General features: G+C 43.4%; 1 protein-coding gene across 10 annotated transcripts in view; it reads left to right on the top strand.

Annotated features, from left to right (window-relative positions):
- Nucleotides 1-15,461, top strand: part of Ldlrad4 (low density lipoprotein receptor class A domain containing 4) — a 433,987-nt gene extending 418,526 nt beyond the window's left edge. For all 10 annotated transcript variants that reach the window (XM_070029586.1, XM_070029590.1, XM_070029588.1 and 7 more), the window contains 2 exons: nt 7,336-7,389; nt 8,396-15,461. In XM_070029586.1, the coding sequence (XP_069885687.1) occupies nt 7,336-7,389; nt 8,396-8,926 (585 nt within the window). In that variant the 3' untranslated portion in view covers nt 8,927-15,461. The remainder of the gene's footprint in view (nt 1-7,335; nt 7,390-8,395) is intronic.
- Nucleotides 15,462-20,951: the final 5,490 nt, after the last annotated feature.

The raw sequence follows: 20,951 nt of genomic DNA, 5'->3' as shown, positions 1-20,951 counted from the left end.
TACCTTGTGTGCATATGGCTATAGCTTTGACTCCCAACAAAGTAATAAGAATAAACTAAAAAACCCAAACACATTTCCCATTGCTAGAAATGGTGACACGTGCCTATAATTCTAGCACTTGTGAGGCAAGGCAGGAGAATTCAAGTTCAATATCAGCCTGAGCTACAAAGTGAGTTCCAGTTCAGCCTGTGTTACATAGCGTGACCCTACCTCAAAAACATCTTGTGAGGGCTGGAAGGTGGCTCAGTGGTAGAGCGCTTGCCTTGCATGCATAAGGCCCTGGGTTTGATTCCTCAGCACCACATAAGCAGAAAAAGCCAGACGTGGCACTGTGGCTCAAGTGGTAGAGTGCTAGCCTTGAGCTGAAGAGCTGAGGGACAGCGCCCAGGCCCAGAGTTCAAGCCCCACAACTGGAAAAAAAAAAGAAAAAAAAATCTTGTTTCCATAAGTGTAATATATGGATGGTGAAGGAAACTTGAGTGATGTTCTGAGCATGTGGGGATCCCAGGAAAACTCATTTGATAATGGTTTATATTGTGACAAAAAGATGTATAAGTGATCATTTTAAATAAGATTTATGAAAAATATTATAAGCAAATACATAGCAAACTTTTAAATATACAAGGCACTAATAGAGGTTGGAGGCATGGCTCAGTTGGTAGAGCACCAGCCAGCTAGTGATAGTGTCAGGTATGTTGGGTACTGAGTTCAAGTACTATGTCAGATTCCCCCCCCACACACACACACAAACATACATTAAAAATCTAATGGTAAAGTTTGTGTTTTACTTCATTACTGTGGTTTATTCTGAGAAATTTAAAAGTTCTCTAAGTTATAGTAATTCTAGAAATCTTGTAGCCCTTACTGGGGAAACTCCCTGAGGCTTGAGTCCCTTCCAGCCCTGTGACCTTAGGTGAAGCATTTGCCTCTGTACCTCAGCTTCTGCTTGCTCATTCCATTCACTGAGGTGACTGGATTAGGGACAGGATCCTGTCTACCTAGGCTGTTCACATTCCATGTTGTCCTGCTTTCTCATTCCTGGGCTGGCTTTTCTTAAAGCCTAATTGCTCAATCCCCTCCTCTCCCCCCCCCCAACTCCTCCCCCTCCCCCCCAAAAAAACAGGAAAAAAACTAGGAGAGGCACTGGGTAGTATTTTTCTTCTCAAATCTGTTGTATTGTTCTAGAAATAGAAAAGATTCTCTTTTGTTCCTTCCCATTAGACCTTCTTGGATGACTTGTCTTTTCTCTGAAGGGACATGCCCTAGATTGAGAGGAGTAAGAAAGGAAATGTTGGGTCTTAGGAAGAAATCCATTGGCAGATTCCCAAGGAAGGATAAAGAATAAAGGAGGAAATGCTGCAGAGAGCACATAGCCATGTAGAGGGATTGGCTTTACATTCAAGCTGTTACTGCCATCTAGAGTGAAAGGACAGTAATAGTATATATATCTAAAAAAAATGTTTGGATGACAGAAAAGCAGGACCACAAAACGAAAAAAAAAAAAAAAAAGAGAAAAGGGGAGATAATTGATTTTTATCAGAAGGGTAAAGTGTTGCTAAATATCTAAAGATGTATAGTTGAAATTCTCACCATCAAACAAGGAGAAAAACAGATTTGCAGTTATTTTGAGGTCATTTACTGGGAGGATCCCTTAAGAGAAGTTGGAATATCCAGCAATGTTTTACCACACATGGGTCCAGAGCAAGTAACATGCCTTGTTTGGGCTTCAATTTCTTCCTGTCTAAAATGAGAATAACTGGCTTAGATCAAAGGCTTTCAAACTGTGATTATGTAGAACAGTAAGAAAGCAATTTAGACTACAATGTACAGCCCTCTTATATATAACTAAAGCAGAAATTCCATGAGACAAACTTCCAGACAATATACTCAAGTCATTTCTGTTCTGTGTAATTTGTGAAGCTGGCTGTACCTATCCAAATTGATTTTCCAGCTAAGACGTTGAAAAACAGTTTGAAAAACACTGTAGTAAATGTTCTTTGGACTCCAAGCCCTGAATCTGAACATTCCTGTGATCCTTTGTGTATGGTAGAGAATTTAGCTGAAAGCATAGGCCTAAGGAGGTTGAGGGTATGGGACCTTTATGCATGCCCACAGGGCTCGTAGATGCAAGACAGTAGGCTCTAAGCCATAGCTACAGTGAAATTCCTAGTAAGTTAGAGTTGTAGACTAATCTCTTTTAATACAAGGCTTTCTATTGTTTGTATGAAAATTATCCAAGAGATACAGAAATGAGATGACTATGAATAATTCTATACCAGCAAATTAGAATAGACATTCTTAAAAAACACTCTACTAAAAGTGATTCATGAAGAAAGAGAAAATCTGGATAGATTCATAAATAGCAAGTAGATTGAACAAATGAACAAAAGTCTCCTAACAAAGTCAGGCACAGTTTTTACATACCTGGAATTCTAATTACTCAGAAGGCCAAGATCTGGAGGATTGTGATTTGAAGCCAGGCGGGGCAGAAAAGCCTACAAGACCCCATCTCCAAAATAACCAACAGAAAGCTGGATTAAATGTGTGGCTCAAGTGATGGAGCACCTATAAAAAAGCAGGACAAAGGATAGCATGAGGCCTGAATTTAAGCCCTGGTAACATCAAAAGAAAAACACAAAAACCAACCAAAAAACCCCATAGACTTGATGGCTTCAGAGCAAATCCTATCAGACATCTAAAGAACCAACACAAATCCATCTAATTGTCTTTGAAAAATTGAAGATGGAGGAGCACTTCATAACTATTCTATAAGGCAGCATTCCCTCTACCAAAGCTGGCCTTTTAGATAAAAAAGAAAAAGAAAATCACAACGAGTATCCTTATGAAGTAAGCAAACTCAACAAAATACTGGCAATTAACAAAATGATAGCAATTAACTTTTAGCAAACTGAATTCAGCAAAAGAATTGTATACTGTTACCAAATGGAATTTATGCAAGGATTGCAAGGATAGTTCAGCATAGGAAAATTTAAGAAAGTCACACACCACATTAGCAGAATGAAAGAGGAAAGTTATTTGTATGACCATTTCAATTGATACAAAGAAAGCATTTGACAAGTTCATCATCTTTTCATGATAAAAATACTCAACAACAAAAACAAAAAGGATAGGAGGATGCTATGAAGTCCATCTATGAAAACACACAGTTAACATTATAATAATAGTAACGTTCTACAAGCTGCTTATCTAAGTTGACAAGTCAAGGATGCCTGATTTTGCCACTTGTATTTACCATAATATTTGTTAAAAGTTTTAACCAGAGCAATTAGGCAAAAGAAATAAAATGCATTCCAATTGAAAAGAATGAAATAAAATTTCATGTTAGCAGATGACATGATCTATATGTAGAAAATTCTGAAGATTCCACTAAAACAGGACCCTTTTAGAACTAGTAGATGAATTCAGGAAAATATCAGGATACAAAATCAGCATGCAAAAAAATCATTGCATCTATTTACATTAACAATGCCCTTAAAATTCAGAAATAATTCCATTTATAATAGCTTCAAAAAGAATAAAATGCTTAGAAATGAAATTGGTGGAGGAAGTTAAAGATTTAGGCACTGGAAACTATAAAATGTTACTGAGAAATCAAAGAAGACACAAAGATCTCATTGATGAGATCTTAATATTGCCATCTAAATACTGTTAAGATGTTGATCACTACTACCCCCAGACATCTACAACTTAATAATACTTTTTGCAGAAATAGGAAAAGCCATCCTAAAATTCATAAATTAGGGACTCCCAAATAGCACAAATAATTTCAAAAAAGAACAACATAGTTGGAATATCTTATAATTCCTGATTTTAAGACTTATTACAAAGCTAATAGTAATTAAAACAGTAGGTACCGCCATGAAAGGAAGCATACAGATCAATGGAATAGAATGGATAGCTCAGATATCATCCCTCACAGGTATGGTCAAGGGATTTTCAGTGAGGGTACCAAGACGACATTATCTGGAAAGAATAGTCAGAAGGAAAGACAAAAATATCAATGATGAATCTAGCTATGAAAGAATGGTACCAACCCTTATCTCAAAATGGAAAAAATTGTAAATATGAGGTAAAGATGAGAGCTGAAATTATAAGATCCTCTTTTAGTTTGGCTGCTGTAACAAAATACTGTAGACTGATTGACATAAAAAATACTTTTCATGTTCTGTAAGCTGGAAATCAGTACTGCAGATTGTCAGGTTCTCGTGGAGTGAGAACTTGCTAGCTGTCTGGCCACTTTTATATGATGAAGACTCCATCCCCAAATCACCTCCCAAAGGCCCACCTCCAGGGAATAAGTTATTAATTGTAGTTACTGGTATAGTAACGATGGCAGTTAATTTGTATTTGTCAATAAATAAATGGTAGTAGTTGAGGGAAGCATGTAGGCACAGTGGATAAGGATGAGAAAAGAAAGTCGAAATTATGATTACAAGTCTGCAGAGTTAGTCTATGCAACACTGGTCACCAAACACTGGAATAGCATTTGAGAAAACTGTTCTAGCCAGTGTACTAGGGAATACTTCTACTGGCAACACTGGGGAAATTGAGGATCCTGAGTTCTGGGCCAGACTGGACAATATAGCCATAACCTGTATTGAAAAAACAAAAGTAAACTAACAAAAACAACCACCACAACAAAAACTGGTCAAGAATTAGAGTGATTGAATTCTGGGTACATTTCTGCTATTTTAGGATTTTTATTTTGCTCCATTATTCCTGCAAAAATAAAATCTACAAGTTGAGGGAATTATAAGCTTCAGGCCATCTGTGGGCAAATGTGTAATCAGGTCCCAGAGCAGGAGTGGCCTGAATTCCTCTTCCCTCATGATGCCTCCTGCACTTGCTCCAGGGTTTGCTTGCAGGCTTTGTTGACCTCAGTGCACAACACTTATTTTCACTCACGCTAGCAAAATGTATAGCATAGAATGTGGACTTACTTAGTCTAACAGGAACAGATGGGTCCTGGACATTCCATGGGACACACATGTGCCCTAGTCCAGGGCTCAGCTTGGTCATGACAGTACCTTGAGGAGGGCTGCAGATAGCACATGCCCAGGAGAGTTATCTGTACCCGTTTTGGGAATGCAGGAACTGTCTATGAGACATGGTGAGAACAACTGCTGACAGTGCCACAAGAAATGCAGTACCTTGCCAGTCGCCTGGGTCTATCCTGACAGCCACAGAGCCAGCCGAGCCATGTGAGAAGAGCCACTATCATGGCTCAGCTCTCAGGCCTGCGCTTGTGTAGATATTGTACCCAAGCAGCACCATCATATAGCAAGATTCCATACAAAGGAAAGAATTTGGTTACTTACTTAGCAAGTTAAATTTACCCTGGATTACCTTGTATCACCAAGAGGGAGGCCTGGAGCAACCCAAGCACAGTCTACTCCCAACAGGGGACCCAGCCCAGGCCTCCATGTAGTTCCATCTCCCCTCGCAGGGCTATTGTGAGTCACCAGGAGCGTGCAGGCATGGACTGTTGTCAGTTTTAGGCATACACATAAGGTTAGAGCGAGTCTGATGAACATGCTAGCATGGCATCCAGACAGTCTGGAAGATCTGACTTGGGAGTGGTAGGCAGAGGCAGGAGAGAACCAGGTGACCAGGACTCATGGGGAGGGAGAAGGCTCAGGAGCCCATGAAGTGCAGCAGCTGTGGCTCTGGTCTGGAAGTTCTTTGTGCTGAGGCCATGGGGAGGGTGAGCTGGGCTAGGGACTCTGCTATGGCACCAGAAGGCAGATCCAGCTCCCACTGAGGCAAGACCCAGGAGATGTGACACCACGTAGTGATGGTGCCAGAATTTACCAGACAGAGCAGGGCTGTGGAAAGCATGAGGAATTCGAGTGTGCAGAAGGTGGATATGTAGCTTACCTAGGCATTTTGACAATGGGGCTAGTCATTGAGCCGGTTGTTGCCATTTTCAGGCGATGCAGACTCTTATTTCTGGGTGGCTGGTGCTGTTGAGTCATTAGAGCTAGGCTCTGGGGTTTCTGAAGAAGAGTCTGGGAGGAGTCATGACAGTGGCTGATGGCAGGACTACAAAGGAGCCATAAAAGCCTCCAAGTCCTCAGGTGGGACTTTGTGGAGCTATATTCACATGATTACTGGCCCTTGTTGACGTCCGAGGGGACGGCTGGTCATTTGGATGGAGTTCCAGAAGGAGGAGCTCTGAGGGGCAGCAGCAGCCACTTGGTTAAATCATATCATTCAACTTTGGTCCTTCACCTGTCACCATGCCTGAGCTGAAATGGTTCATTACATAACTTTATAGTCAGACCCTTAAGCCCACACTTCCTCTAAACACAGCTGGGTCCATTTATATTTTTGCAGCAGATTCCATGATGTCCTGCAAGTATCCTAGAAACGAGTTGCTGTATTGGACAAACACCCTGTTTAGCAGTGAAGTGGTGTGTTTATATTAGAATGTTGGCTACAGAAAAGAACAGGGTGGCCTTGCACCTGATGAGCTGGCTGGTTGGCTGGAGATGTCTATACTTAGGGGCATTTTGGGGCCTCTGGTGGCGCAGTGATCCTCAAAGGTCGAATATATATATTCCTGGAAATCCAAAAATACAAGCTCCTCCCCTCAGAAAGCTTACTGTCTTTGTTACAGTAACAACTGTAGCTAAAATAGCTCAGTAGCTTCTTGCAGACAGCCAATGATGTGGCTTAAAAGGGAGAGCATGTAGAAATGATTTATAAACAAGTTGGTGGTATTAGAAATGACTTAACAGTGCCTGTTGTTTGCTTGTCACCTCTTCAGTCTGGCCAAATTTTTATTATGAAAGATACTAAACAATTAGATGTCAGGTTATTCATTTAAACAGTCAGACCAAAAACAACAAGGACATTAGAAGACTTGCAAAGGGCATTCAGGCTTTGCAAAAAGCCCTATAGGTAAGGGCAGGTCTCAAGGCAGGTCTCTGAGTGGTGACGGAGCCTGTATCAGCCTGCCCAAACCTGATGCCACAACTTCATGTGAATACCTCAATTGACTCGGACTCCCTAAATCAAAGTAGTGACCGAATACAGTTTGCTGATCATCTTGAAGCATGTCCATACTTACTGAACGATATCTGACATCAAATCTAGAACCTAGCTTCCCAGTGTTCCCTTTGGGTCATTTAAATATGAGGTAGGCAAAGTAACTGGTTCTTTCTTGCTTTTTAGATATGCCAGTCATTGTTAAAAGAAGACAGATCCTTGTTTCAGAAAGTCATGGTTCAAGTTTTTTGGTGCTACTGTTTTATGAGATGGATGACTTCTTCTTTTTCTTGTCCCTCCATTCTCTCTCCTCCCCACCTCTAGGAAGGGTGCCTGTGGCCTTCTGACAGCTCCGTGCCGAGGCCTGGGGCCTCAGAGGTAAGGCAGGGTTTGGGAGAGAAGCCACCACCATAGCTAGGTCAGGGATAGACATTGGGATGAAGGCACTGCCTGTAACTTTGGCTCAGAGCTTTTAGGGATTACTGATCAAACCTAAAGTTGCCGACCTTTGCTAGTAACTGCTGAATGTGGCACAATTTATATTTATATCAGAGAGCATGGTCTGTTCCTACATCTCTAGCTTTTGCCTTTAATTTAAAAATAGGGTGTGAGAGAAGTCAATGGCTGTGTGTGTGTGTGTGTGTGTGTGTGTGTGTGTGAATGCACAAGTTCATATGGACACACACATGCCTGTGACATCTCTCTCCCAGGAGAAAACTTTGAACAATGAAATTAAGAGGATTTTTGTTAGAAGTACACCACCTACCTTCATCCAGGGATGAAAAGTCTGAAATCATATTTACTTTGGAATACAACACATTTTTCAGATCAATGACTAGAAAGAATGATAGGAAACGTTTATCTACACTCTTAAATGACTGAGTCTAGTGACCAAAAAGAAATACTGCTTTTCTAAAATGCATTCAAACTCGGAGCGCCCCCCTCACCCCCATCTGCTGATCACAGGCTGCAGGGGGCAGGAAAATGGGGACTGTCCGTCCTGTTCAGTCCCCTCCTCACCCATCAAGCCACCAGCATGTGGACTGCACTGTGCTCTTTGCTGGCTCTCAGATTTTCTGCTAGCACCCATTTGAACCCTTGGAAGATGTAGACATAAACCTGTGCAAGTAATCCCATTAACCCCAAACCTGCACCTGCTTATGATTCTCCACGGTGTGGCGGGACCAGATCCTTTGCGGGAGGTTCACGCAGTTGAGGGGTGGAAGTCATTAGGTACAAAGAAACTACAATTCTTTTCTGGAAGTCTAGTACTGTCTGGGAAAGGGATGGGAGATGGCATGCAGACTGGTAAGAACAAGGCCAAGACCAAGCAGGAGTTACCTGGTCTGGGAGCCACCTCAGCCTCTCTTCTTCTCCTTTGTAGATCATGTACGCCCCTCGGGCCAGGGACAGGTTCACGGCTCCCCCTTTCATCCAGAGGGATCGGTTCAGCCGCTTCCAGCCCACCTACCCCTACGTGCAGCACGAGATCGACCTGCCTCCCACCATCTCCCTGTCGGACGGGGAGGAGCCGCCTCCTTACCAGGGGCCCTGCACCCTGCAACTCCGGGACCCTGAGCAGCAGATGGAGCTCAACCGGGAGTCCGTGAGGGCCCCGCCCAACCGAACCATATTTGACAGTGACTTGATAGACATTTCTATGTACAACGGGGGCCCGTGCCCGCCGAGCAGCCATTCGGGCATCAGTGCGGCCACCTGCAGCAGCAATGGGAGGATGGAGGGGCCGCCCCCGACCTACAGCGAGGTAATGGGCCACTACCCAGGAGCCGCATTCTTCCACCACCAGCACAGCAACTCGCACAGGGCCAGCAGAGCACAGTTGCAGCAGAACAGTTCAGAGAGCACAATAGTGCCCGTTAAGGGCAAAGACAGGAAGCCTGGCAACCTGGTCTGACTCCTTCCAGCGTGCACTTGAATGAGGAGGGAAACCAAGGCAGGAAGAGGCGGTGGCCGGCCCCTCCTGGGCAGTGTTGTCCAGTTTTTCGTGGTACAACTAAAGTAAAACCAAATGTGCAAACATGGTCTTTGTTTCTGAATCCTTTCAGGGGAATTGCATGCAAATGAGACTGAAACAACACAGACTTCCTTCCGTGCAGTCTGCCCAGGAGTAGTGTTGGGGGGGGGGGGGAGGGCTTTGTGCAGGAGACACAGACAGAGAGGGATGCTTTGAAGACATGAAATATGACCCACAGAGGTATTTGATTTATTTAATTCTGAAGGGAGACTTTGTAGACAAATGAGGCCAGAATGGTCTGTTTTATAATTAACTGAATAAAGAAGGAAGCATTATTATATATTATTGTGGGGAAGAATCAGCCAGTTTGCTTTTCCTCCAGGGTGTGGAACTTTTGTTTTAAAAATATGAATCAGAATTCCTATTTTGTGTGCCAACGTATAAAGTGAAGAAGCCGTTAGATGAATGCGAGGAGCTAATTTGTGTCGTGATGGTATGTTTCCAAGTTGCACTATCTGATGAATGTTTAAATATATATGAGGGAACTGCTTTGTGTGAAGTTCTGTATGTTGTCTTGTCACCTGTAGATGGTTATCAGGCCCAAGAAACATCCTAGTGTGTCCCCAGAATCATAAAAGGTGTTTGGGGATGTAGTCTACTTACATAAATTAGAAATGTGATTATTACTGCAAGAATCCCATCATACAGCAGGGCATCCCAGGCATTAGAAGGCTTAGATGGGAGTCAGGAAACATAAGTGCTAGTCTTGGACTTACTTGACTTGCTAGTCTTAGGCTGTACAAAGATTTTATTGACAAGGAACCCAACACGTCCATTTATGTGTCCAGTACCACACAGTGCTGCCCTGATCCCCCCCCCCCGCCAAGCCATGCAATTTCTGTAGTTGATTTTTTTCACTGTAGCATGAAATATGCCCAGATACATACCTTATTTTATGTAATAGTTTGAAATGCAAGGTGGCTATTTTTTGAGTTCTGCTGAGCAATGTACACTCAGTGTATCTCATTGCTTCTCCTTTTCTTGGCAGCTCTTGGCACCCTATTTCGCTGCTTACCTCTCTAGGTGGGCAAGCTATGCCTGCATAGCCTGCGCAGTTTCTTATGCTTAGGATGCTCTTAGATTAACAGAAGGGCAGCATGTGTACAGCCATGATAATGCGCCATTGCGTTTCACTTTGTGTCATATAGCATCATGTTTTGAGAGGAACATGGGGTCAGTTAGCAAACAGAGGCTGGGGGAACAACTGTAACAGCACCAGACAAAGCACATCGACATATAGTTAAGATGCAGCTAGGAAATGGACTCAATATTCTAAGTCTTAGTTTATAGTTGTTGATATTTGCAAGCATTCTTACATTGTCTTAAAAAAAAAAAAAAGACTCTGGCGCTGGCTGTGTAGCAGCAGCCGTCCATGGCTTAGCAACTCTTGTGGCTCAGGAGGCCTTATCTGCTGGAGCGTGGCTGCTTTTGGGAAGTTGGGCCTCCCTGACCTCTCTGCACATAACAAAAGGAGCTCAAGGGTGATTCAGCAACTCGTGTCTATCCAGCTTCAATGCCAAGTTAGCTTTTGAGTGTTGCTGTCTGTGTCCTCAGTGGTGGTTTCCGTCAGGTGACAGTGTGCTTATCTGAGAACTCAAGAGACTGTTCAGAGCTCCACATCCTGTGTGATCTGTCTGTTCATTTCTGCTCATCTCAGTAGGCAGGGCGTTAGGCTGGTTTTGGTTGAGGACTGGAGTCTTCATTGGATTCATCCAGGTCACACAGTAGTATCCACAGAAGTCGTCAAAGGAGAAAGGGTGGGCAGCAGTTGCCAGCTTCTGCTTACAACTCTGCTTGGAAGGATGTGAACTTGAGGGCCCAGTGAAAATCTGGGGCTGGCTTCAAGTCTTATGCAGTGTCAGAAAAACCAAAGCTCTCAGAGCAGAGGTTGACTTGGGGCTAACGATGATCTTTCTCACTACCCTGGAAGCCTTCTGAACAGTGCTGGCTCCTGGGTATCAGGTGTGTGTTTGAGTGAGGCCAGGCCCAGGACACCAAGGCAAAGGTGAGAAGTACTATGATGCCCCTGGTGGGGCTTTCCCAGTAGATGAGTAAGCAAGAATCTTCTCCCACATGCAGGCAAGGAGATCCATGGATGATTTCACCATTCCAAATCTTGCCTGCAGTTTTGGTACAGCAAGTGACCCACCCCCTTTGATCCAGCTCAAAATGATTTCACAGTCCTTGCTTTTTTACCTGCTATGAGAAAGAATAAGGCCACTAACTTTGCAAGTATATAAACGTTTTGTAGATGCCAATAGTATTGACAAAACAATTGTTTAGTTCAAGTAACTTTAATCATCCTTCCAAAGACAAGTTCTCCTCATTCAGGTGCCCTGGAGAATTGCCTTGCCAGTTAATCAGTGACTTAGCAAATTGAAGTCTTTGACCCTGGGCCTTTATAAGGAGTTAGTTTAAAAGCCAAAGCCATAAATTGGATTGATAGTCAATTTTTCTTCCTCACAGGGAGGAGGTAGATTTAATCAGTAGATAGTTTTGTTTTTTTGGGGTTTTTTTGGTCCGGTCGTGGGGCCTGAACTCTGGGCCTGGGCACTGTCCCTCAGCTCTTCAGCTCAAGGCTAGCGCTCTACCACTTGAGCCACAGCGCCACTTCCGGCTTTTTTCTTTTTTCTTATGTGGTGCTGGGGAATCGAACCCAGGGCCTCAGGCATGCAAGGCAAGCGCTCTACCACTGAGCCACCTTCCCAGCCCAGTAGATAAGTTTCTTATAGCTTGTGGCTGTCCAGTTCCTGTGCCTCAAAGATGTTGAATGGTAACTGTGAAGACACAGCTCATATCGTGGGACTTGTCTCTCAAGAAACCTGCTCTTAGAACCAGAGGGCCAGTGTAAAAGCAGTGATCGAGGCTGTCACTGCTAGTCTTAGCACCGTAGTCATTCCCATACAGCATTGCAACACAGGGTGGCACTCTGGAAGAAACAGTCTGGGCAGACCACTGTTCGATTTCTGTCTTTTTGTCTAGGGACTCTCAGGATTGTGAGATCTAAGGCATGTGGGTCCCATCTAAATACGCTCAGTCTTCTGGCTTACATTGTCTTCTCAGAAACTCTAGTCTCCTTTAAGCACTGAAGCAATATGCAATACTCGTATGAAACTACTCATCTCCACCATCAGCCCAGTCTTTGTTTTTATTGGTTACCGCTTAAGCAGCTTGAATTGTGTGACTTGTGTCCTCCCTACTGCAGAGACACACCAGTCCCGTAGGGCACAGGTAGCAAGAGAATGGTTAAAAACGGACACATGTCAGGGGACCCCACCTCTGCTCTTGCAAACTCATAAGAGGAAAGGGGAGCCAACAGGAAACTGAGGCCTTCTTACACCAACAAGTGATTCTCTGGCTTCTCCAACTTCTAAGCTCCAAGCGATCTTCACCTTTATGTTAATCTTCCTAAGAATGACAAAGGTCCAAGGGGAAGCAGGCTTCTCTGATCTGGAAGAATCCATTCAGATCCCTGCCTTCCTCTCAGAACCAGTGGTTCCTCCAGCTCCCAACTGTTCTCTTTAGGAAAAACTCTGGGATGAATTCTGAAAATGTGCCCTCAGGCTGTGTGCTTGCACTTGGCCGGGCTCTCAGACAGGAGCCTGGAGGGTAGTGTCCCTAGCAGGCTTGGCTGACCCACTGCTGGAGAGCATGACCTACTGTCCTGTGCTGGTGCTTAACTCAGTTTTGTTACTAAGAATGGCAATATCCATGCTATCCGTAAACCATTCCAAGGTTCAGGGGAAGGATGCTTGCTGTTACAATTTTTTTCCCCACACCATCATCCATTAAGAAACTTGCTTGCACACAACCCAAGCCACACTTCTTAGCCGCTTTGTGGCTCACCCAGCTCTAGCACCCCAGCAAGTCCCTTTGAGTCCACAACGGCACCCCTGGCCTTCCACATCCCATATTTTAGGAACACGGGCATTTACTGCCTAGAGCATGGTGGCTCTTGCTAGCTTAGGTTTGTGTTTGTGCCAGGGTTAGAGGGTCACTTGCTGCTGTTGCTGCCTTCCAAGTTGGATGCGTCAGGTTGGTTGCTGGGCATTGGATGCCTTGCTGGGAAGGTAATCTATCTTGTTCCTCCTCTTTGCCCTTAGGTGCATGCTTGATTCTGTGTAATGTGGCCAGGTTTAGTGCCAGAGGGGACCCTCCCTGCACTGCACACGCAGACACCCGCGTAGTCCCCAGTGCATTTCTAAGCAGCTAAGGTGCCTGATGCTCTGATTTGGAATTCAGCCCCGTCTCACGCTCGATGCCCACCTTTGTTGTGCCTCACTAAAAAAATGGTGCTTCTTTGTTTGTCTTCTCTCATGTTTTTATTTGTAAGGTGCTGTATATAAGTTGAATATATTATGCACATATCCTACCCAATGGGTAGAACAAAAAATTGTTGATACTGTAATATAATGTATAGATAACAATTTTAACAGAAATGGCATAGAATTTGTGAATGCCTATGTGCTTCATCCTCTTTTGTAAGGAAATTTGCAAATGGATGCATACAGATAAAGTCTACGTAGTTTATTTTCCTACGAAATACCAATATTGTAACATAAGGGAAAGAAGTCTGAGTAAACAAGCAGCAGTTTAAGACCAGCGTACACAGCAATTGAGAATTATATCTTTGCTGTGAAAATACTTTCATTAAAAAAAATCCAACTAGGTGTTTTTAATTTTAATCACTAAAAAAAAATACTCCAGTGGACAGGTGGTAGCTATATTTTATTCAGAAAGATCACCTTGCTCAATGGGCAGAAATTACCTCCTGCTGTGTAACAAAGGTGTCAGGTCTCAGTGAGAAGTGCAACCGTTTTTTGCTAGGAAAGCAAACATCATGGAGCTGGCAGACTGGCGAGGGGACTCTGTTCAGCTTCAGGGGCATTTGTGACCATTTGGGTCCCAAGTCTCCCTGTGCCTTTATCCTCTTAACTGAAGCTGTGGAGCCAATGAACTGTAGGAATCTGTAGGGAGACAGAGCCTCAGGGAAAAACAAAAACAAAAACAAACCATATTGGAAGACCCTGCTGGTAGAAAGCATGTTTGGCTGTGTTGTTCTTAAGAGAACTGGCTGTTGATCAGCTAATTGAAAGTCTTAAATTTACTCTTGCTGGTACCCAATAGAGTAGCCCTGACCCCAAAGCCAACTAGGTTTCCCACCTAGAAAGGATACGCTTTTCTGGGGAGAAAGGAGGTGTGCTGGGAATTGAACCCAGACCTTGTGCATGCTAAGCGAGTGCTGTCCTTGACAACATCCCCAGCCCAGAGATTGCATTTTTAAATCGCATGTTAAGACACACCTTCCAGGTCAGTTTTTTAGTGTCCAGTTATGACCTCTACATTTGTCTTTAAACATTCTTTTTGCTTTTAAGGAAAAAGCAGGCTTATACCAGTCCATTAAAACCACTGTGAGTACAAAATGCTGATAAAAGGCAGTCTATGGAATTCTGCCCATCTGATCCATACTTCAAGGTTAGCAGTTCACAGTATTAGATCATAGTCTTTGTTTTGTGGCACATGTTCTGACTTTGAAAAATCACAACAGAATCATCTCCTACACCCTGCAAAAAATAAGTTACCAATTATCCTGAATTAAAAAACTGCCTCTAACTGCATCTGAAGGGCAATGTCAACCCTCCCTTTCATATCTCTCTGAAAAGGTTGTGGAAAGATGGTATATCCTGGATCCCAGTCAGTGCCACTGTACACTGCAGGGTGCATCCTGAGGCCACCATCAACCCCTCTCTGAAACAAGTTCCCTCCCAGGCTCAAACACTCTTGGGAGAACTAGTGAGTGTAAGAATATACTGGACTCAGAGACAGTAAGACATATGGCCAATCATTGCGCCCTCCTGCAGACACAGCCGAAGCAAACCTTCCTGTCCGTGATCATGGTTCTGTTTAACATGCTTATGGGTATCTTGTTAATTTTTATTTCACAACCTTCAAAACTCACAACTTGTATACTTGTTTAAAACATGTACAATACTATAGTACTGTACAATATTGTATACTGCTTTAGAATATGTACAATACTATTCAGCTTTTAGTTCTTTTATTATAAAGCAACTTACTAAAATACAACCATATTCGAACATTTCAATCTTTGTGAGCTATTATAATTACGTCACTAAGTCTTTTATTTTTTGTTTTTTTAACCACTGATGCTTATTTTTCAACATAATTTCCTGTAACATACAGAACAAGATTTCCAAATGTCATATATCTGCCTCTTTCACCTAAGCAACAATATGTAGATTGTAGATCTCAGGTCTGTCACTGCAATGCTTTTGAAGGAAGATGTACAAGTACTGTTGTTTGTTGGCTATGAATTCAGGTATTTTCTGCTTGTTCTTAATGCCATGGTCAAATCATAGCACAAAATCATTAAAAATAATCTGTGACATGTTTATTCTTATCTTTGCTTATCTTTTAGGCACCACACACAAAGGATGACATGGAATAACAGATGTGTGACCTGTCTCAGACAAACACTATTTTTTTTTTGTGGTGGAACCCCAAGTCATACACATGCTACGCACCTTAGCCAGACAGCACTGCTGGTTCCCAGCCAGTTTTGCATCATTCCAACTTTTCAGAAAGACTTCCCAGTCTTCTATAAACAACATTGGTCTGATCACATCATAGAATTCTGTCATGAGGGAGAAGCCTCCAAGACAACACTGGACCTCACAGGGGACTTTGGGTGACCGTCACACGGCACTTTATGAAGGTTCTTGACAACAGCTCTTCAACAATGAGACAGGCTCCCTTGACATTTGTTCCAAGCCTTAGGCAGTGAAGTTTTCAAACTACATTTCCTACACTGAGAGATTTAGATTACACTTAGGCTACAAATAAGTGTATGGATTCCAGAGGACTTGTGCCCGTACCCCTACCAGACTATGAGTTAGTCAGATGCACTTCTGTATATCTGTATAATGAATAAATGGAAATTGAGCATGTTAAGGTTCCAATGGAGCAGGTGTACGGGTCTACCATTCTATTCCTAACACTCATTTTAGCCTGAATTTAAAATGATTAGAACTCTAAGACGTTACAGAGCAATAAGGAAAGGATTTCTTCCCTCCAATGATGGCATAATCCGCTCCACTTTGGCTGATTCTGTAATCTCTAAATTCAGCTGCTAAATTCAACCTGTACACTTGGACCTCACACTGTTAACAATAACATGTTTCTCCTAAACAAAGTTCCATGTTGGAAGTCTACCTGGTCATCACCTGTGTGCTAGCGGGGTGTGGTTCCTCTCCAAGCAAAGGCCCAGTCAAGAATCTGGGAGTCTCAGAGGAAGCAGGACAGGGTGAGATGGCACAGAGGAGAGGCGCTGCTCTGTGGAGGCAGTGGGCTTACCTGTGCTCTGAGCCCCTGGAAGGTCAGTCTCGGAGGCTGAGACTAGTTCTGCAATAGGGGATGGGCCTGCAGGACTGTCCCCTGCCCACCACACTGACTGAAGACTGAACACACTTCAGACTCCAGAATGGACTCCATTTTCTTGAGGCAAAAAAACCAAGTCCTTTCAGAGAGCCATTTGTGTTGTGGCTTGGTCTATGATGCAGTTTCTTTTTTTTTTTTTTTTTTTCTATTTTTTTGGGGGGGTCCAGTCCTGGGGCCTGAACTCTGAGGCTAAGGCACTGTCCCTCAGCTCTTCAGCTTAAGGCTAGCGCTCTACCACTTGCGCCACAGTGCCACTTCCGGCTTTTTTCTTTTTGCTTATGTGGTGCTGAGGAATCAAACCCAGGCCCTCATGCATGCAAGGCAAGCACTCTACCACTGAGCCACCTTCCCAGCCCCTATGATGCAGTTTCTGATACTACTCACACTTAACAGTGTATAAGGAGTTTGTACTTCTAACATTGTAATTCAATTTCCTTCATTACACTGTTTTAATGTTTGGCTTGACATGGATTCTAATTAAAATGTACATCTCAAGACAGCAGTCCAAAAGTAAAACTCTCTGCCTCTGTAAATTCAGTTTTAAGCTACATTTTTTTTATCGAGTAGCTTTTGTCCTAAAAAAGAAAACTCCATTCAGCCTACTTTATACCCACTTTCAAAGGAAAAAATCAGAACTGCAAAAGGTGCAATTTTAATCATGTGAACACAACCCAATGGTGACTAAAACCACAGTGCCAAAGACCTTACTAGTTACTATGAAGTATATACATACACAGAGATGACCTTATCCCTAGCCTACCTAGCCCTGTCTGCCCCTATATGAAGATAACCCAAGGCTACCCCTAGGTAAATGAACTCCATTTGAGGTTTTGAGGTCATTTGGCTTCCTGGATATCTCCTATGTACACCTAAAGGGCAGCACAGACCTTGGGCCCGGTGGTTCAAACAGCTTCATTTCAAATGATCAATGTCCTTGCTAGGTGGTGGCTTCAAATTTCCTCTGTAAAGCAAGGATCATTGTGAAGGTAGAGAGAAGTGGCATGCTTGCCAAACAGTTCCTGAGGAATAACTGCTGTTACTTCCAGAACTTTTCAGTTCCAGACTTAAGGACACATTTGACCCAAATAGGGTAGACTGGAAATCATTTTGCAGTACATGCCTCCTCACTGCCCATGGCGCTTGCAACCCAGTGACAGCACATGGACCAGTGAGAAGAAATGAGAAGTCAAGTGCTATTAGGCCAACATTTCCTTCTTGTAGGTTCCAAGACATGGTTGCTCTACCCCTCATTTTAGATGGACAGCATAGGTTTTTTGTTTTGTTTTGTTTTTTTGTTGTTTTGTTTTTTCTATGAAGACATTGGGATCCAGTGGGTAGAGTCTGACAGTCTTAGAAATAAAAGGGAAAACCCCAAAAGGGATTATTTAGGATGAACAAAAGGCTCAATATAATTTTCCCTCATGCTGCCTTATATCATCTGTCTTTTTATAAAGGGAGTGGAGGAAGTGGCACTGTGGCTCAAGTGGTAGAGCGCTAGTCTTGAGCTGAAGAGCTGAGGGACGGTGCCTAGGCCCAGAGTTCAAGACCCACGACCAAAGGACCCTCCCCCTTCCTCCCCCCCCCCCCCCCCGCCAAAAAAAACAACAACAACAAAGCCTGGAAAAGAGAGTGGAGGCAATGAGTGGTATTGGCTTGGGCTTTGTTACTGAATTTTCTGCGGACATGCCCAGGATAGGCCTGAAGTAGCCCCAGGGGCCTCTCTGGCTGATGGTGCCCAGCCTTGTCCCTGCTGTGGTTCAAGGTGGACCCTGCTGACAGTCCGTGGTCTGCATCCCCTTCCACAGTGGCTTTCTGGACAATGCATAGGCACCTGGCCTCCTGCTTCCTGATGATGCCACTCCAAAGTGCAGATGGACATTCATTTCCTCACCATCTGCTCATCTCCCTCAGCAAATGTTTTGGCCAAGAGACACGGGAAGAGACTCGAGCCCACAAGCATCCTCAGCGTCTACATGGAGTGGCTGCTGGCACAACCGGGTCCCATTAGCCACACACCAGGGATAGATACAGAGGCCACCTAGTGCTCTCTCTCTGTAGGTCTGTGGATGCTGTCCCCTGGACATACAGCATGTCTTTTGGGCAGTGAAGGGCACTGCTGCATGTGTTGTATGGCCGAGCTGCTGACATATGGGAAGTGCCGGGTATTTATCTTCACATTAATGTAGTGAGAATACTGAAATGAGTTCTGATCTCCTAGAAATGGAAAAGTTCAACTCAGCCTAGGTTTTGGCTTAGGGTTTTTATGGGATTTAAAGTGCAACCTCTAGATTCTTGTGAAGCCTAGTAATTCTTAGCCAAGGATACCATGAACTCTACACTACAACTTTCCACAAATGCTAGCTTCTGATGACTTCAGATATTTCAGATTGGCAGAAACAAAATGGAAAACTCCAATCTGAGCTGACTCCAAATATGTCAGAGACATAGGCTCAGATACCATGACTGCTGTTTTGCCTACAGATGGGCAAGCAGGACACAGCAAACTCACCCTGAACTAGGGGGAATTTCCTGAGGTCAAACACCTTTCTTGGATGTGTGAAATATCTCGCCTTCTCTAGTTGTACAGATGGCAGATTTAATTACTGAAGTTAGTTATGTGAAAACAGCTACCGAACTGCCAAGTTCACCAGATTGTGACAAATGACAGCACTGGACTGGCCCTTTCACCTCTCTTGACCCACGATTCATCCAAGACTCACAGGAACATGAGATGGTATGTAAGGCCTAAGAAACATTTCCTTCCCAGAGTCAGAAGCTGTGGTCACAGAAGAGGGACTGTCTCCTGATCACTAAATCTAGGAAAGCAGCATCTAAAAGAATGAAATTATAAAGTTAAAAGCTGAAGAATGAAAGGTACCAGAAGGCAGGTAGAGATTATTAATAAGTTGATGAAATGGCTCTGTTTCCAAAAGCCCAAGGAATTCCAGATGGACCAGAGTGTGGCCTGGCACATCTGCTCTTACACCTTCTCTTACTGCTGGCTAGAGGACAAGTACCAAACTGGATGTGGAAAAAATTCAGCTTCCTGCGGCTAAACACATGGCCTCAATGTTCCAACATGCCCACTCAATGTCTCAATTCTATAGTTCTTTAAGCCTAGGAAAAAAAAAAAGAAACCTAAAATACTTCTAAAACAATGCAGCATGGACACTCTGGATTTCTCAACAAAGTTGTATTTAGTTTTGTAGATATTTGGGAATATTTTTAACTTTTAGGGGAAACACAGATGTGTCTCTTACATCCTGCCTGTTTTTCCAAGGGCATAAACAGCACATGTTGACAGAGCTCCAGGGCAACAAAGCCCTGTAACCCTACCCAGACAACTGAAACCAGGCAGAGAGGGCACCTGGCATCCCATGCTTGGTAAAGCAATCGTGACATCAAAGTCACGGTCATAAGTGTCCAAAGAAAGCATGGACAAATTCAATAAGACAAAGTAGTAAATGCGTGCTACAATCACAGAATCTCAAATCCAGTACTCAGAGGCACAGATAAGGTAAAAGCTGACAGATGTGCACACATAAATTGCTGTTTTCTTCTAAAAGACCCAATTCAGTTTTAAGCCCATGCTGGGGCCTCATGTCACAGTGCCTCAAGTACACCAAGCAGACACTGGACACATACCCTGCACACTTGCCGTGTTCTGCTGTCACTTCTATGATGGTTTTCCAATATTGAAATTGGCTACAACTCCGGAAAGGAAAATGCCAAACACAGGAAGGGAAAAAAAGACAAGAAACAATTCAATTTAATCGTTGCTTTCTCAAAGATCAAGGAGCCATTTGGAGCAGGTGGGATATTTAACTGCCCTCCTTCGATTCTGTTCTCAAACACCCTGTTGTTCACTGGGGTGGAGGCCTGCTCTAAGCATGACACCCACTTGCCTCTGCACTTCCCCTTGAGGACATCCAACAAGTCCTCAGAATAAAGAATGCACTTTACTGTCACACTCTGCCCTCAAAGGCTCTAAAACTGGGGACACATGCTTTCCATTGAGAAAATTGTTCTTACCAAAATAGCCAAATAATTGTTACAGGATAATTAGGCTCTGTAATAATTGTTGATGACTGTCAGTTATGCATAGGGAAGTTTGATTTTCAAAGCCTAACCCAGGAGAAACAAGATGTCCATAAAATTGCTTTAAGTAGTTAGAATGAACAAACTTGAAGCAGAAGCCTCAAAGGAAGAATCTCAGAGGGAAACTATGTTCCATTAGCCTGAATCAGTATATCTTAACAAGCTCAGAGTGCAAGAGCAACTTCTGTCAAGAGGGCCACACCATGAGGGTGGTAGGAGGCCTTAAGTAACCCTGTTGTCCCTTCAGGTATGACATCATTTGAAATCCACTTGATAAGCAAGTAGGCACATAATATGACAAGCCAACAGAAACCTGAGCACATTATTACCATATGCAGAGTGAACAAAG

Source organism: Dipodomys merriami, unplaced genomic scaffold, assembly GCF_024711535.1.
Source record: "Dipodomys merriami isolate MVZ:Mamm:240054 unplaced genomic scaffold, mDipMer1.0.p SCAF_2, whole genome shotgun sequence".
Classification (NCBI taxonomy): Eukaryota; Metazoa; Chordata; class Mammalia; order Rodentia; family Heteromyidae; genus Dipodomys; species Dipodomys merriami.
This window is presented reverse-complemented; position numbering and strand designations above follow the sequence as displayed.